The 17129-nt window shown below is 62.9% G+C and overlaps 1 protein-coding gene and 1 long non-coding RNA gene across 2 annotated transcripts; both read left to right on the forward strand.

The window, feature by feature from the left end:
* Positions 1-639: 639 nt before the first annotated feature.
* Positions 640-5748, forward strand: LOC128898145 (uncharacterized). Its single transcript, XR_008462724.1, has 3 exons — positions 640-771; positions 1283-1394; positions 5474-5748. It is a non-coding gene; the product is annotated as an uncharacterized LOC128898145 (long non-coding RNA).
* A 4773-nt stretch (positions 5749-10521) lies between these two features.
* Positions 10522-16200, forward strand: CDH15 (cadherin 15). The gene is made up of 14 exons (XM_054170038.1): positions 10522-10642; positions 12335-12454; positions 12587-12742; positions 12834-12978; positions 13062-13222; positions 13407-13535; positions 13637-13822; positions 13891-14144; positions 14269-14411; positions 14485-14721; positions 14805-15044; positions 15545-15681; positions 15763-15918; positions 16003-16200. Exons 1-14 carry the CDS (start codon positions 10568-10570, stop codon positions 16198-16200), a joined length of 2337 nt encoding a protein of 778 aa, XP_054026013.1. The 5' UTR covers positions 10522-10567.
* The last annotated feature ends 929 nt before the right edge of the window (positions 16201-17129 follow it).

Raw genomic sequence — 17129 nt, forward strand, 5'->3', positions numbered from 1 at the left:
AAAGCTGGGGACAGACTTTGGAGCAGGGCCTGTAGTGACAGGTGATGGTTTGAACTAAAAGAGGGAGATTAGGCTAGGTGGAAGGGAGACATTTTTTATGCTGAGGGTGGTGAGACCCTGGCCCAGGTTGCCCAGAGAGGTGGGAGATGCCCCATCCCTGAAACCATTCCAGGTCAGGTTGTCTGGGGCTCTGGGCAGCCTGCTCTAGCTGCACAGGTCCCTGCTGACTGCAGGGGTGCTGGACTAGATGACCTTGAAAGGTGCCTGCCAACCCAGCCCAGTCAGTGCTTCTGATTCCCTGGTGCTGGGGAATGCAGCCACCTGCAGCACTGGCTCGGATTGTTGTTGCTTCCATATTAGAGCAGTCCTGGGAGCACAGCTTTGTTCTTCCCTTTCTCTCCACAGAAAAGCAGTGGCTGTCCCCTTTCAGCATGTCCCCAGGAGCAGGCTGTCACATGGGGAAGGCTGACACCCCCTCCCTGGGGTCTCTGCAGAGGTGCTCAGGGCTGAGCTGCGTGCCCATACAGGGAGCTGAGCTCAGCACCCGCCCTAGGCATCACCCCAGTGTCACATCTGCAGGAAAAGCAGAGGAGAAGTGAAGGGACAGCCTGTGATGGAGCCCACTTTGCTTTTCAGGAGACACAGCAGCCTACAAGGACGGTGTCTACTGGATCAAGGGCCGCACCTCCGTGGACATCATCAAAAACGGCGGCTTCAAAATCAGCGCCCTGGAGGTGGAACGCCATCTGCTCACACACCCTCACATCACAGGTACCCTGCTCCTCCCTGCTGCCCCTGCCCACAGCTCTGGCTGGCAGGAAGTTGCCCCTGGGTTCACTCCTGGAGGTTCTCCCCAGTGGGCAGGGTAGGAAAGGCTGGGTCTGAGCAGGCTGCATTTCAATCCTGCTGTGACGTCCGTCCCGGGAAGCCTGCGGCCGGGTGCGGAGTCAGCAGCAGCTCCCATCTGATTTGGGAGAGGAGACTCTCACTAAACCTGTCCTGCCCTTGTGCATCACCCTGTGTGAGGAGAGGGGAGTGGTGCCCCTGGCTCCACATCACTCTGTGCCTCTCATTCTTTGCTGGTCACACTGCCTCACTCTAACCATGGAACTTCCCTGGTGGAAAGCTCTCTCCTTGGAGATGTCCACACTCCACACTCTGCTCTTCCCTGCACAGCGCTGCAGCAGGCACCTGCCAGAGCTGCTGAAGCCCTTCTTCTGCCCCTCTTTGGCCCCAGATGTGAGTCAGGTCTCTCAGGCCAGGTCCTCTGCTCCCTCTGCAGATGTAGCTGTGATTGGGCCTCCAGACATGGTGTGGGGCCAGCGGGTCAGCGCCGTTGTGCAGCTGCGCAAGGGCCAGATGCTCTCGGTGAAGGAGCTGAAGGAGTGGGCCAGGTAAGATGCCACCAGGCAGTGCAGGGTGAGGGCATGGCATGGGCACAGAGCCTGCAGCACCCTCAGGAGGATCATGTCAGAGGTGAACGGGTGGCTGGCAGCAAGTGGCCAGGCCACACCTTCAATCCTGGGCTCAGTTTTGGGGCCCTCGCTCCAAGCAGGATGTCGAGGTGCTGGGGCATGTCCAGAGAGGGGCAGGGAAGCTGGGGAAGGGGATGGGGAACAGGTCTGGTGAGTAGCAGCTGATGGAGCTGGGGGTTTTCAGCTTGGAGAAAAGGAGGCTCTCTACCACTGCCTCAAAGGAGGCTGGAACCAGGTGGGAGTTGGTCTCTTCTCCCAAGGAACAAGGGACAGGACAAGAGGAAACGACCTCAGATCATAGCAGGGGAGGTTTAGGCTGGACATGAGGAACAATTTCTTCCCCAAAAAGGGGAGGGTTGTCAAGGCCTGGCCCAGACTACCCAAGGCAGTGGTGCAGTCCCCATCCCTGGAGGGGTTTGGAAGCTGTGGAGATGTGGTGCTGAGGGACCTGGTTTAGTGGTGACCTGGCAGTGCTGGGTTAACAACTTGGTGATCTTCAAGGTCTTTTCCAATCACAACAGTTCTCTGATTCTATAGTGCCTCAGGCTCTGGGAATGGAGAAAAGGAGGTCATAAAGTGCAGGAGATAGTGGAAATAAATGGACTTCTCACCCCAAAAGTGCCTTTGATAAATGACCTACACAGCACAGCCAAGTGGCTCTTGCCCCACAGCCCAGTCACCAGCAGAGAGCACAGAGCAAGCACCAAGACAGGGGAAGCTTCTGAGCTTCTCTTGTCTTCTCAGCAGCAAGAACATTGGCTCAGCTTTCCCCTCAGCTCTTCACTTGTCTGCCCACTGGAAGCCAGCTCAGCCCAGTCCCCAGTTAGTCCCAGACACCTCTCCCATGGGATTTGGAAACAGAGGAGACAACAGAGCTCATGGACCTTGCTTGGATCCATCAGAGTTTTGGCATGGAAACCAAACCCCCCCTCATTCAGCTGGGTCAGTGAGTGGCCTGTGCTGAAGTTTGGGGCAGCAGCCACAGGAGGATGAAAAGGAAGGCCCCAGGGAGCAGCATCAGTGGGTTTGTCACTCATACTCCATCAGCAAAACAGCAGCTTCTCCCTTTTGCTGGCAAACCCCTCCTTCAGGCAGCAGATATTTTTGGTGAGGCTGGAGCTGCTTTGCAGGCAGCAGGAGCACTTGTTTCAGCAGGGGCTGTGCAGCAGCCAGTGAAAGAGTTCCCCTGGATTAGCAAGAATCACAGCTGGGGGAACTGGCTGGGGGCTGCTCCTCTGAAACAGCCATGCTGGAGGGCAAGACAAGCAGAGAAACCAAACTGAGATGGGTGGCTGGGCCAAGCCCCTGCTGGGATGTCCCTCCTGCACTGTGCTCATTTGTTAAGCCCCTGACTGCTGGTCATAAAGCCACAGCCACCAGCAGCTGTTTGATTTTCCTAGTGCCCCTTTGAGCAGACTGGAACAGAGTCTGGTGCTCCACCAAGGACATTGGGCAGGTTGGAAAGCTGGGCACAGAGGAACTCCATAAAGTTCACCCAGGGCAAGTGTCCTGCACCTGGGGAGGAATAACTCTCTGTACCAGCACAGGTGAGGGGCTGACCTGCTGGAAAGCAGCTCTGTGGAGAAGGAGCTGGCAGTGCTGGTGGACAAGTTGCCCAAGAGCCAGCAGTGTGTCCTTGTGGCCAAGAAGGTCAGTGGGGTCCTGGGGTGCATTCAGAAGAGCGGGGCCAGTAGGTTGAATGAAGTTCTCATCCCCCTTTACTCTGCCCCACTGAGGCCACAGCTGGAGGACTGTGTCCAGTTCAGGGCTCCCCAGTTCAGGAGAGACAGAGAACTGCTGGAGGGAGTCCAGTGGAGGCTACAAAGCTGCCGAGGGGCCTGGAGCAGCTCTGTGAGGAGGAAAGGCTGAGAGACCTGGGGATGTTGAGCCTGCAGAAGAGCAGCCTGAGAAGGGGATCTGCTCAATGCTCAGCAAGAGCTAAAGGGTGGGGGGCAAGAGGATGGGGCCAGACTCTTCTCAGGGGTGCCCAGTGACAGGATAAAGGGCAGTGGGCACCAACTAGAGCTCAAGTGGTTCAGTGTGAAGATGAGGAGAAAATTGTTTGTTGTGAGGGTGCTGGAGCCCTGGAGCAGGCTGCCCAGAGAGGTTGTGCAGTCTCCTTCTCTGGAGAGATTCCAGACTCACCTGGGCATTGTGATCCTGGCCAAGCTGCTGTGGGTGACCCTGCTTTGGCATGGGGGTTGGACTGGGTGATCTCCTGGGGTCCCTTCCAACCCCAAGCACACTGGGATTCTGTGACCTTCCCTGGTCTGAGCACCAGCCAGGAGCAACGGAGGGCAATCCAGAGTCCTGCTCCCCATGCTGTGCTCTGGCTGCTGATCCCTGAGCCTCCTGGCAGGGACCTTGGTGAATCCAGCAGCTCCCTTCACCCACCACCCACGGCTGCATTTTGTGGGCCACCTGGGTGTCGCTCTGGGGGTGTTGCTCAGCCCCACACGTGCTCCCCATCCCAGGTGGCTCCCCCTTGTCCCTGCACATCCGTTCCCATTGCCCTCCCCAGCTCAGTGGGCAGACAGGAGGAGAGCAAGGACAGGACCCTCTCCGACGAGGATCCCTGGCGGGGCCGGAGCCGCTGCTCCCTGCCCGGCTCTGGCTGCAGGCACCGCTCCAGCCTCTCTTCCCTGTCTCTGCCCTTTATTTTTCACGTCAGTTAGGCTCCTTTGGCCGCTTTTCTCGCCCTGCCTGGCAGGAGACACATGTCCCTCTTCAGCGCGATTCTCGTTGTGGCTTTCGCCTCCGATGCTGCTTGCCGGCTCCAGCGCCAGCCCCGCTCGGAGGGATCCATATGGCAGAGGGCGCTGGTGGCAGGCAGGGGAGGAGGGCCGGGGGACGGCTGAAGGGCTCTCAGCAGACCTGGCATCTCGCATTAGAGTCAGTGCCAGGACGCTGCCGGCGCTGGGCACGGCCCCAGGCTGGTGACACACAGGCGGCAGCAGGCAGGAGAGCAGCCCCCGCTGCGCTCTGCAGAGGGCACGGGGACGATGCTCGGGGCTCAGGCTCCCTCCCACACCGGGGTGACCTCCCGTGGGCTACAAGTCACTGGCATGTCACCAGCATGTGCCCAGGGAGGTGACACAACGGGGGACTGGCACCAGGACACGTGGGAAGGTCCAGCATCCATCTGTCCTCCCCTCTCATCTCTGATGGTGAGGACTGCTGAGCCCACACCAGGGATCTGCCTCTAGCTCGCTTGCTGAAGGCTCTCCGTGCCCCCTCCTGGAGGGGGAGGCAGGGGTCAGTGTTCTGGGGTGCTGTGCTCACAGGCTGCTGCGTGGCAGAACTGGCAGCTGCCTGCAGGCAGACAAAGGGGTCCCAGCACAGGCAGTACTAGAGCCAGGTACCAGTAACAGGGTTCATCACCCCCCCAACCCCAGCAAGCAATGAGTTAGTTCTTGGGTGCAACCAGGGAGCAAAGGCAGGAGCAGCACAGCCTGGAGCTGATCTGTGGTGTGGGGCCAAAATACTCCCAGGAGACAGGGGCAGGGACTGGGCTGGAGATGAGCTCTGCCTCTCTGCACTGAATCAGAGAACAGTTTAGGTTGGAAAAGACCTTTAAGATCACAGAGTCAAACCATCACCCAGCACTGCCAGGTCACCTCTAAACCAGGTCCCTCAGCACCACAGCTCCACCGCTTAAAAACCCTCCAGGGATGACCATTCCACCACAGCCCTGGGCAGTCCAGGCCAGGCCTTGACAACCCTCCTCTCTTTGGGGAAGAAACCATTCCTCATGCCCAACCTAAACCTCTCCTGGCACAACTTGAAGCCATTTCCTTGTCTATCCATTTCCTGGGTCCCTCCAGAGACAAGCTGCTGCAGGGCTACCCTGGGAGCTGGCACCCCACAGCAGAGTTCTGGAGGGCCTCCTGGAGCAGAGTTCTGCAGCACATTCAGGTCTGCAGCATTTGGGAGGGCTCAGGCTGGGCTGGAAGTGCTGGTCTTGGTTGGCCATACTGGGCTGTGCTGCTGTGTTGCAGGGACATCATGGCTCCATACACCATCCCCACCGAGCTGATCGTGGTGGAGGAGATCCCACGAAACCAGATGGGCAAAGTCAACAAGAAGGAGCTGCTGCAGCGCTTCTACCCAGCCTAGAGCAGGGGCTCAGGCCACGACCAGGAGCCTGGCTGGGCTTTGGTGCTCCACCACATCCCTTCTGCCTCTACAAGCGACACCCAGGAGGTCCCAGCGGTGATCAGCAGCGGCAGGTCCAGGCTCCCTGCAGTCTGGTCCATGAGCAGCATCCAATAAAAGCTGGACTCCTGCATGGTCTCTTTGCCTCAACTCCAGCTTCTGAGCTACCTTCCTTCTGCAGGAGGCTTGGAGCAGCCCTGGGTCATGCAAGAGGTGCATGAAGTCAAACAGGGACAGAAGTCCTTTTGTAAAGGTGGTGTCTGTCACTGTGACCTGGCCCCCAAGGAGAGCAGTGACCTTCAGACCTGGGTGCTGCTGGCACACACACAGAGGAGCTCACAGGCAGTGTAGCTCATGCTGCACCTGCCCCTCAGTGGGTCCAGCAGCCTGCCTGGCTCTGTCCTACCCCATGCCAGACCATGTGCTGCTTGCACCTCTTACTATGGCCAAAGCCTGGCCCATCTCCAGCTTCTGCCCATCTGTGCTCTTCCTCCTCATCTCCCTGAGCTCTCTGCAGAGAATCACAGAATCATTTTGCTTGCAAAAGACCTTTAAGATCATCAGGTATGACTGCCAGCCCAGCACTGCCTGGCCACCGCTAAACCGAGTCCCTCAGCGCCGCTTCTCCATGGCTTCCAATCCCCTCCAGGGATGGGGACTCCACCACTGCCCTGAGCAGCCTGGACCAGGTCTTGACAACTCTCCTCTCTGGGGAAGAAATTGTTCCTCCTGTCCAACCTAAACCTCCCCTGAGGCCTTTCCCTTTTGTCCTGTGGCTTGTTCCTTGGGAGAAGAGACCTGGCTCCAACCTCCTTTCAGGGAGTTGTAGAGAGCCAGGTCTCCCCTCAGCCTCTTCTCCAGACTCAACAACCTCAGTTCCCTCAGCTGCTCCTCACAAAGACTCGTGCTCTACACTCTTCACCAGCTTTGGTGCTCTTCTCTGGACACACTCCAGCACCTCAGTGCCCTTCCTGGGGTGAAGGCTCCGAAGCTGAGCCCAGCGTTGGAGGTGTGATCTCATCAGCGCCCGCTCCCCGGGGGCAATCCCTGCCCTGATCCTGCTTTCTGTACCTCAGGCTCAGAGGGGGTCAGGATGGGGGAGCCCTGCAGGGCCAGTCCACCCAGGCACAGCAGGCTGGCCCAGCTGTCCAGCAGCCAGGGTGCCCGGGGGTGGCTGCAGGCGGGCGGGGGCGGGGGCCGGCGCGGAGCCTTTGTTAAACATCAGCCGCGCAGGAAATTTTTTAACTCCCCGAATAGATCAATATCAAATTATCATGTCTCACATTCATAACTCTTAAGCAAGCAACAATGGAGAGAGACAAGGTCACAGGAGAATAAATAGCAGCAAAAGCTCTTAATGATCTATCATTCTCGACAAGCCCCGGCACCCGGCACCGGCCCGGTGACAAGATCATTAATAAAGCTCTGCAGGAACGCTATCGATCGCTTTGATGGATGATCACAGGTAGCAAATACTGTAAAACACCTGGTTGTCACCCACTCAGAGCAGCAGTTTGACTCACACCTCGGGGCGTGGGGACCTGGCTCCATCAGGTTGTCTCCTTGGTGGCGGATTTCACAGCGGGGAGCAGGCTTTGGGGTTTGGTGTGGGGCTGGTGGCCGCGCTGGACACCCCCCCCTGTGGCTCCCACCTGTACCTCCCCGTGCTCTTCATCCCTGTAAAACACAATCACAACACCATTGAAGTTGGAGGAGACCTTTAAGATCAAGCCCAACCATTCACCCAGCACTGCCAGGTGACCACTAAACCGTGTCCCTCAGCACCACAGCTCCACAGCTTCGACACCGCTCCACAGATGAAGACTCCGCCGCTGCCCTGGGCAGCCTGGTCCAGGCCTTGGCAACCCTTTTGGTGAGGACATTTTTGCTCAAGTCCAACCTAAATGTTGGACAACCTGAGGCCATTTCCTCTTGTCCTGCAAAGAGCTGTAGATGGGGGCTGTCAATGAAAGCCTCATTCTGTTGTCCCAGGGCCCAGGCTGAGAGCTGACTTTCTAGAGATGGATTTTGATGACCTGGAGTCGTTGGATGATCCTGCAGACCTGCTCCATCCCCTCACTGCTCGATGCAACCTGGACCTCAGGGCTAGATGGGGGTTCCCAAGGCCATGAGGTCTGTTCCCCCCCATGCTTCATCCATCAGGGGTATGGGTAGGGGGCTGCTCATGTACCACCCCCACTTATCTCCAAACGCTTTGCTTGCAAGCCACGTCGGCACTGACGGTCTGATCATATGTACACAACCATTCAATTACCCTGTAATGGCTCCAGGCTATTAAGCCATCAATCTCCTTCATTAAGGGCTGCCAGGCCTGGCCCAGCATCCCCCAATAAAACCAGTAAAACAACAGCACCCACCCCAAGGAGCATCTTCAATGGGCTGGAAGGCACGTCACTGGCAATGGCCTCCCTGCCCTCCCCATCCTGCCCACCCTGCAGCACCCAGGCACCTGCTTGCTCTGCTGGGGTGTCCCCAGGGAGCTGGAGGATGCCCACACCTCCATGCCAACCCAGTTGCTCTCAGCAGGTCACCCCTGCCCCAGGCATGGCTTGCCAGGCCCCGCTCTGGTGTTTTACACCCAGCGGTTCCTTTCACGGTCCCATAGCAGCCGAGGCTCTGGGGGCTCTATGGCTCCTGTGCTGGCAGCCGGCGCCGCGCTGCCTGCTCCTGTGCCCCCCCTGCTCCCTCGCCTCATTGCTGGGCATGGAGTGCACAGGGCACTGCCCAGACCCACCCCAGTCACTGCTCTGGGGCCACCACTGGTCCCACTGCACCCACATTAGGAACGTGACAGATGCACTGGGCAGATCAGAGGGTGTCAGCTGGGACGGGGGGGACCTTGCCTCTTGAAAACAGGCTGACCCCCTTCTCCAACCTCTCCTGGTAAGGGGGCATCATAGGCCTGGGCTGGCACCTTTTGGATGGTGGGACCCACGCATCATGGCCCCATCCAGGGGACCCCAAATCCCTGCACCCCACTGGGAGCCCCAGTTGGGGCAGAGGGGCAGGGGGTGGCACTGCAAGGCCAGAGGTTGGGGTGGGGACAAGGATCCCACTGTCATGTCACAGCAGGCACCATGCCATGGGCACCAGGCAGTTCCTGTTGCCAGTGGCACCATCCCCACGAGCTGGGCCTGGCACCTTGTCAGAGCTTGTCACATCTGCCCCCCCCTGCACCCCCCAGGCCGCGGTGCCAGTGGCAGGGAACATCTGCTTGGCCACCCTGCTGCCACAGCACGTTAGGGTCAGGGGCAGCTGCCAGGACCCCCAGTCAGTGCCACAGGGACATCTCCTCACTGTGACACTGATGCAGGGTGACAGGGCAAGAGGGAGGGATGGATGGGATCAGACAGACAGACGGAGAGATGGGCAAGTGACCGCCGCTGCCCAAGCCAGGGCCCAGCCATGCCGCAGGCCACTGGTGCCCAGTGCTCACCCACTGACAGCACGGCTCCGTGGCTCCTGGGAGACAGTGACAGCCCAGCCACTCCACCTGGGACGTGGGGTGTCTTCTGTCCACCCCCAGCAGCTGTGTCCTGCAGCCCATGACTCTTGTCCCAGGCTTTGTTCCCCGGTCAGTGCCCCACACCGTGCCCCACACTCCAAACGATGCCCCGCGCCGGGAGGGCAGCGAGGCACTTGCTCCCGGGAAGGGGAGCAGTGGTGACCGGGCAGGGGTCTCCACAGGAATGTGGTGTCACTAAAACGCCACACAGTCGCTTGCCAGGTCCAACGCTTGGGGCCCCGGGAGAGCGAGAAGCTTTCCCGGTTCCCCCCTGCCCTTCCCGGGGGACGGCGACTTCCCAGCCCTGCTACAGCCCGGACCCCCAGGACCCCGGCGGACGGGCAGAGGGTGCTGCTCCCCTCCGCGGTACCCGGGGCGGCGGGGACCCCGGTGTCGGGGCCGGTAGCCGGGACGATGCTGCCACCTGGTGCCGTGGAGTCGCGGCTGCACTGCCACCGGCGCCGGGGGGCTGGGGCAGCACTGGGAGCGACAGCGGGCATGAGGGCAGCGCCGGGGGGTTGGGGGCGGCATCGGGGGGGTCAGGGTTTGCACCGGGAGAGACACGCGGGTGCAGCACCGGCAGAGGCACCGGGGGTCAGGGGCAGCAATGGGAGAGGCGCTGGACGTCAGGGATAGCACCGAGAGCGACACCGGGGATCGAGGGCAGCACCGAGAGCGACCCCGGGGGTCAGGGGGGGCACTGGGAGTGACACGAGCCGTCGGGGGCAGCCCTGGCACTGGGATCGGGGGTCAAGGCTAGAACCTGGACTGACTTCTGGGGTCGGGGACAGCACAGGGACTGCCCTGGGGATTCCGGGGCAGCGGGGCCGGTGGCCTTGCCGCGTCTCCAGGACCAGCCCAGGGCTACAGCCATCGGTTCCGGGGAGCCACGGGAGGCTACCGACCCGCTACCGACCCCGGACGCTGCCAGGGGTACCGGGACCCGTTCTCCTCGATGAGGGGCACGGCGGAGCAGGGCGGGCAGAGGTGGACCCCGTCCCGATGCCTGCTGAGCCTGGCGGGGGGGGGAAGCGGGGCCGGGTCCCTCCTTTCCATCCGCCCCGTCGTGGCATCCCCGGGGGCCGCGCCCGGCGACAGCTGCCGCGTTCCCACCAGCCCTGCCCCGGGAGGAGAGGACACCCCACACCCCCAGCCCCCACCTCAGACAGCGGGGACACCCCCGGGCCCCTCCACACTCCCCCGACCCCCCTTCCATGCTCCCTCCCGCTCCGGGCAGAGGCTGCAGGCTGCGGGCCGGGGGTGGGGGGCGGTGGGAGCAGCTGCCCGATGGCGGGGGGGTCCGGGCCCGCTCGGCAGCACTTGTGCTGTCACTCAGCCAGCCCCGCGGTTATTTTCGCCCGGGACCGGAGAGAAGCTCGGGGCTGGCGGCCGGACTGAGCCCCGCTTCGCCATGACCCCCCAGCTCCTCCTCGCCTGCCTGCTCGCCCCACTCTGCGCTCGGGTAAGGGGCGAGGGGAGATGGGGGGCGGCTGGGGATGGGGAGGCCCCCAGTTCCATCCCCCAGGGGGGCTGACCGGGATGGGGAGCCAAAATGCAGTGCTGGGGCGCGGCCAGACCCCAAACCCCGCCGAGATATATCCTTGGTGGGAGTAGGGATGAGGAGGGGGGCTGTGGGGGGCTTCGTGCCCGTCTTGAGGTGTTTCCCACCTCACAGATGGTGGTGGCAGGGGGGGGTCTGCGGCTCCGGCAAGCTGCCTGCGCTCCTGAGCCGAGAGCTGGGATGTGGGGGAGGGTTAGGCACTCAAAACCAACCTGCTCCCCACTTTCCCACCCCACCCGTGGCCCCAGACCCTGCCCTACACCTCCACATCCATGCACATACCCCTGGAGCCCCTCGCCATGGCCTCAGGCCTGAGCCACATGGGGTAGTTGGCTTCTGGCCTGGCCCCCATGGCTGGGTAAAGAAAGGGGACCTGCAGGACCTCCCCCGATCACCTCTCACCCCCCTCCCACATCTCCCCGAGCTAAAGCAGCCTCCCAGGGGAGGGAAGGGGGGGGTGGTCTCTCCTGGGGCAGTCAGAGGGACGGCTGGAGGCTGGAAGTAGCTCTGTCACAGGCTCCAAACAAGCCCCTTGTCCCCTGGGACTGGCACACAGCCCCCCCTCCCCCACACCCTGCACAGCCCCACACCAGCCCCAGGGACCCCTCAGCCCAGCAATCCCTCTCCCCAGCCCCAGGCAGGGTGTCCATGCAAGGATATAGGGCACCCCAGCACCCAGCAGTGTGGTCTGGATGGGTGCAGATGTGGGTGGGAGCAGCTGTGGCTGCAAGGCCTGGTGCTGCCAGATGTGCTTCATCCCTGGGGAGGAGACAGTGCTCATCCCCAGGACCCAGGATGAGGGTGGCACAGAGCTGGTGGGGGGAAGGAGGGTGGGTTAGGCAGCATGCACAGCTCCCTGCCTTCCTCCCAGCCCCCATCTCCCAGCCCCAAGCCTGCTCCCCACAGCTCCACACCCACATGCCACCTGCCATAGTCCCCAGTCCCCCCAGACCAGTTGCTCACATCCCCTAAACCCATCCTAGTCCCCATTGTGGAGGTCCCTGACCACCACTGAAGCCTCCCCTAGCTCCTGCTCTCCCAGTTTCCAGTCCTAATCTCCCCCTGCCACAGCCTCCAGCTTCACTCCAGCCCCCCCAGCTCCTTGTTTCCCTCCCAGCACCCCAGCTCTGCATCCACCCCTGCAGCCTAAACCCATCTCTGACCCTTCCAGCCCTAGCTGCTACCTCCACGGTGGTGGTGACAGTGGCATGGGCTGGGGCCACACCAGGAGGTAACCCCTTTGTCCCCAACACGGGGAGCCAAAGGGACACAGCCCAGCAGGGGCGGGGCCAAGGAGCCACCAGGGTTGTTTTGGGGGCATCTTGCCCTGGTGGGACACTCAGCATCATCACACCAGGATACCAGGGGACCACTGACACTGGGTGGCCTCTCTGTTTCCCCAGATCCAGACACATGAAGGGGGTGAGGGGGTGGGGATGTGAGGGGGTGAGGGTGTGAGGGGTGGGGGTGTGAGGGGGTGGGCAGCACTGTGCACCAGTATTATGTGCCCTAGCAGCACGCACCCAGCAAGGGTCCAGCACCCTGCCCACTGCCCCACCACTACACCCTGCTCTGGAGGTTTTGTGGTCACCGTCGTCCCCATGTGCCCCCTACCAGGGTGCCAGCCCCCAGGCATGGCGTCAGCACGAGGGCCCGCGGCGGGTGAAGCGAGCCTGGGTCATCCCCCCCATCAGCGTCTCGGAGAACCACAAGCGCATCCCCCACCTCCTGGTGCAGGTAGGCAGAACCCGCCCCCCGCCCGCCCTCCCCCGCAGGCGGCGGTGAGCACCTCGGGCAGGTGGCACACCCCTGGAGGGGGAACGGAACACCCCAGCCACAAGACCACCAGCCCTGCTCTCCCTGGGTCAGATCAAATCGGACAAGCAGCAGCCCGGGGGGGTCATCTACAGCATCAAGGGGCCAGGGGTGGACGAGGAGCCCCTGGGAATCTTCTCCATCGACAAATTCAGCGGGAAGGTCTTTCTCAACGCCATGCTGGACCGGGAGGAGAACGACCGCTTCCAGGTGAAGATGCTGCCCGGCCCCCTGCAGCCCACTCCCTGCTCCCCCCCCCCCCCCACAAACGGGCCCCAACCCAGCTGCTCTGCACTGACAGCTGAAAGCCTTCGCGCTGGACCTGGGGGGTGTGACCCTGGAGGACCCAACTGACCTGGAGATCATCGTGGTGGACCAGAACGACAACCGACCGCTCTTCCGGCAGGACGTCTTCACAGGGCATGTGGTGGAGGGCGCTGAGCCAGGTGGGTCCGAGGCAGGGGGTTGGAGCTGGGGGGCAAACGGAGCCAGCCCCCCAGCACCCACGAGGGTGATTCTGTGGCCTCAGGGACCTGCGTGATGACAGTGGACGCCACCGACGCCGATGACCCCGACACAGAGAACGCGGCGGTGCGGTACTCCATCCTGGAGCAGGGCTCCGCTGCCATGTTCAGCATCAACGCCACCACCGGAGAGATCTGCACCGCACAGCCCGGGCTGGACCGCGAGGTAATGGGCACGGGGGGCATCGGGGCGGCACCAGGGGGCAGCCAGAGCAACCCGGCTGAAGGAACCACAGCCCCAGCCATGAGCAGGTATAAGTGTGGGGATAGGGTGGGTGGCCAGCAGCTGGGAGACCTCTGGGCTCCTAGGGATGCTGGAGGGGGTCAGCACTGCCTCCCCTTCCCTGCAGACCGTGGGGGTGTACAATCTGACGGTGCAGGCTGCCGACATGTCCGGGGACGGGCTCACCACCACCGCCACGGCTGTCATCTACCTGGAGGACATCAACGACAACCCTCCCGAGTTCACCAAGGAGGAGGTAGCACTGGGGCTGGGGGACGTTGTGGGGGTCAGCTGGGTGGGAGCTGGCAACAGCATGCCAGGGTGGGCAGACACCAGTCCCACAGCGCTCTCCCCCAGTTCTCCATGGAGGTGGAGGAGGAGGCCCCCGGTGTGGACGTGGGCAAGGTCTTCGTGCACGACAAGGACCTGGCTGGCTCGCCCAACTGGTTGGCCAAATTCACCATCCTGGAGGGTGACCCCGAGGGGGCCTTCGCCATTCGCACCGACCCCCACACCAACGACGGCGTGCTCTCCGTGGCCAAGGTGGGCAAGGGGCAGCTGAGGGGGGCCCATGGGGTGGGGCTGGGCTGAGCCCTGTCCCCTCTCGGTAGCCGCTGGACCACGAGGTGCGGGACCGCTTTGAGCTGACCGTGTCGGTGCGGAACGAGCGGCCGCTGGCTCCAGCGGCCGCCGCCAGCCCGCGGGCCCTGGCCACCGTGCGAGTGCGGGTGCGGGACGTGAACGAGCCGCCCGTCTTCCGCGAGAACCCGCGGCGGGTCAGCGTGCTGGAGGGCGCCCCCCCGGGGACTCCTGTCACCACCTTCACTGCCAGCGACCCCGACAGCCGCCAGCTCCAGACCCTCACGTGAGTCCCGGGCTCTGGGCTGCAGCCCCAGTCCCAGCACCCCTCCGCATTGGGGTTCCCGAGTTCGCAGCCCACGATGGGAGTTTTGGGGGGTGAAGGTGTGACCCCCACCCTGCCCCCACAGCTACGCGCTGCTCTACGACCCGGCGGACTGGCTACAGCTGGACCCCCACTCCGGCACCGTCCGCACCAAGAGGGAGCTGCTGCACCCCTCTGCCTTCCTGCAGGGCGGCCGCTACATCGCGCTGGTCCTCGCCCGCGATGACGGTGAGTGGCCCCCCCGTAACTGTGGCCCCCTCCCCTCTCTGTCCCCCCTGACTCCTCTGCTCTGTGCCCCCAGCCGAGCCCCCACTCTCTGCCACCGGGACCCTCTCCATCGAGATCCTGGAGGTCAACGACCACGCGCCCGTGCTGCAGCCAAACGCAGGGGTGGTCTGCGGGCGGCCGGGCCGCGGGGGGAACCTGCTCCTGGGGGCCACCGACAGCGACCGGCCCCCCCACGGCGCCCCCTTCCACTTCCAGCTCAGCCCCCAGGACCCCCAGCTTGCCCGCAACTGGAGCATCACCCGCTTCAATGGTGAGGGTTGGCACGGAGGGGGGTGCTGCACAGTGGTAGTGGGGGGGGTCTCCACTCACCGCCTGTCCACACCGCTCCCGCAGTGACCCACGCGGTGCTGGCCGTGCTAGTGGAGCTGCCCGCAGGGCCCTACTCGCTCCCACTGCTGCTGCGGGACTCGGGGACCCCCCCCCAAGAGCAGCAGCAGCTCCTGAACATCTCGGTGTGCTACTGCGGCCGGGATGGCACCTGTGAGGATGGCGTCCTGGCCGCTGCCACCGCTGGGGCTGGCATCACCCTCGGGGCCCTCATGATCATCCTTGGCAGCACCATCCTCCTGCTTGGTGAGTGAGACCCCCTCAACCATCCTTACCAGGAACACAGCCTTGTGCTTGTCCTGGCCACCCATCCTGAACCTCATCAGCGTGCTCCATCGCTTCATCCCCCACCCACCATCCTGTCCTGCTCTAGGACACCCTGTCCAGTCCCTACCCTCACGTTCACCACCACATTCTGGTCCAGGACACCCCATCTTCTCCACATTACTTCATTCAGTCCCTACCCATGTCCCCATCACCAGAATCTGATCCAGGCCACCCCAACCTCTACCTGCTCATGTCCCACGTCCCCACACTCTGACGCTGGCTACCCCTGCCGCCACCACCCCCAGCAACTCCTGACCCCTCCCAAGACCCCCACCAAGCATTTCTTTCATCACACCCTCTGCCCAGCATCCCCATCACACTCCCACAGCTCCACCAACCACACCCCAACCCAACCAGCACCTCCATCACCCCCTGCCCCACGGTGCCCTACCCTGTGCCCAGCGTTGCTGTGCCCGCAGTGCTGGTGGTGCTGTGGGCAGCGTGGGCACGTGGGCGCCGGCGGGCGCTGCGCAAGGGGCTGCTGCAGAGCTCCAGGGATGACATGAGGGACAACATCCTCAACTACGACGAGCAGGGCGGGGGCGAGGAGGACCAGGTGAGCAGGACCCCGTGGTGGTCGCGGGGTGGCGGTGTCCGTCCCAGCGCCACACTCCTGACCCCTCTCCCGTCCCTGCAGGACGCCTACGACATCAACCAGCTCCGCCACCCCGAGCTCTTCCTGTCCCGGGTCAAGCCGCCGGTGCGCAGGGATGCCCCGCTCAGCTCTGCCACCCCCTTGGCCCCCCGCAAGCTGCCCAGCAGCCCCTCCGACATCAAGGACTTCATCAGCGAGGTGGGGATGGGGCCCAGCGCCTTGCTTGCCTCCAGACCCCTCCATCGCTGGTGGGGCTGACAGTGACCCCCCCTGTCCCCACAGGGGCTGGAGGTGGCTGACAGTGACCCCAGCGTGCCCCCCTACGACACTGCCCTCATCTACGACTACGAGGGCTCAGGCTCGGTCGCCAGCGCCCTCAGCTCCATCATCTCCAGCCTGACCGACGAGGACCAGGACTACGACTACCTGAGCGAGTGGGGACCCCGCTTCCGGCGCCTGGCCGACCTCTATGGGCAGTGACAGGGGATGGGGAGGGCAGGGAGGGGGGCACCCTGCTGCCCACCGAGGGGCTGGGGCAGGGACCAGGTGGTGAGGGGCTGGCAGTGGTCACAAGGTGCTCAGGCTTCACGTACAGGCGTGGGCAAGATGCCCGGCTGCAGGGGCTGTGCACACGCGTGTGCAACAAGTACAGAGGCTGTGCACACGTGTGTGCAACAAGTGTATGGGTGATGGGCTTTGCACATGAGTGTGCACCAAATATACAGACATAGGGCCTTTGCACACCAGTGTGCAGCCATGATACAGCTGCAGGGGCTTTGCACACGCGTGTGCACCCAGTGTAGACCAGCAGGGGCTTTGCACATGTGTGTGCACCCAGTATACAGCTGCAGGGGAACCAAATATACAGCCATAGGGACTTTGCACATGAGTGTGAACCCAGCATACAGCAGCAGGGGCCTTGCACACGTGTGTGCAGCCAGACCTCCTCACAAGGGCTTGCATCCCTCCACAGCCCCTGTGCCCCTCAGACCCCAGGAAGGAGAAGCCAAGTGCATGGGTAGTAGCAGGGGGGGGCACCCAGGAGAAAGACCCTTTGGAGGTGGGGAGGGGGTTGAGGAGCCCCCTGGTCACCCCCAAAATCAAGGTGCCATGGCAGGGGCAGAGGTGCCCTGTGGGACCCCGAGTGCAGCAGCCACTCCTACAAACAAGGCACTTTTATTGGCAGCCCGTGAGCCCCACAGCACCCACCCCGGGGAGGGCATCACCCCCACCCCAGGACTCCCAGCCCAGCTCCTCCTGGGGCAGGATCTCGCCCCACTGTCGGGTGGGTGCACTGCTCCTCCCAGCCCAGACATCACGCTTGTCCTGGCACGCCCAGCGAGCACCCATGGGTGGGGGTCCCTGTGCTCACGGCAGGGGGGGTCCCCAGCACCATGCCCAGCCCCCCC

This window comes from Dryobates pubescens, chromosome 19 (assembly GCF_014839835.1).
Source record: "Dryobates pubescens isolate bDryPub1 chromosome 19, bDryPub1.pri, whole genome shotgun sequence".
Lineage (NCBI taxonomy): Eukaryota > Metazoa > Chordata > Aves > Piciformes > Picidae > Dryobates > Dryobates pubescens.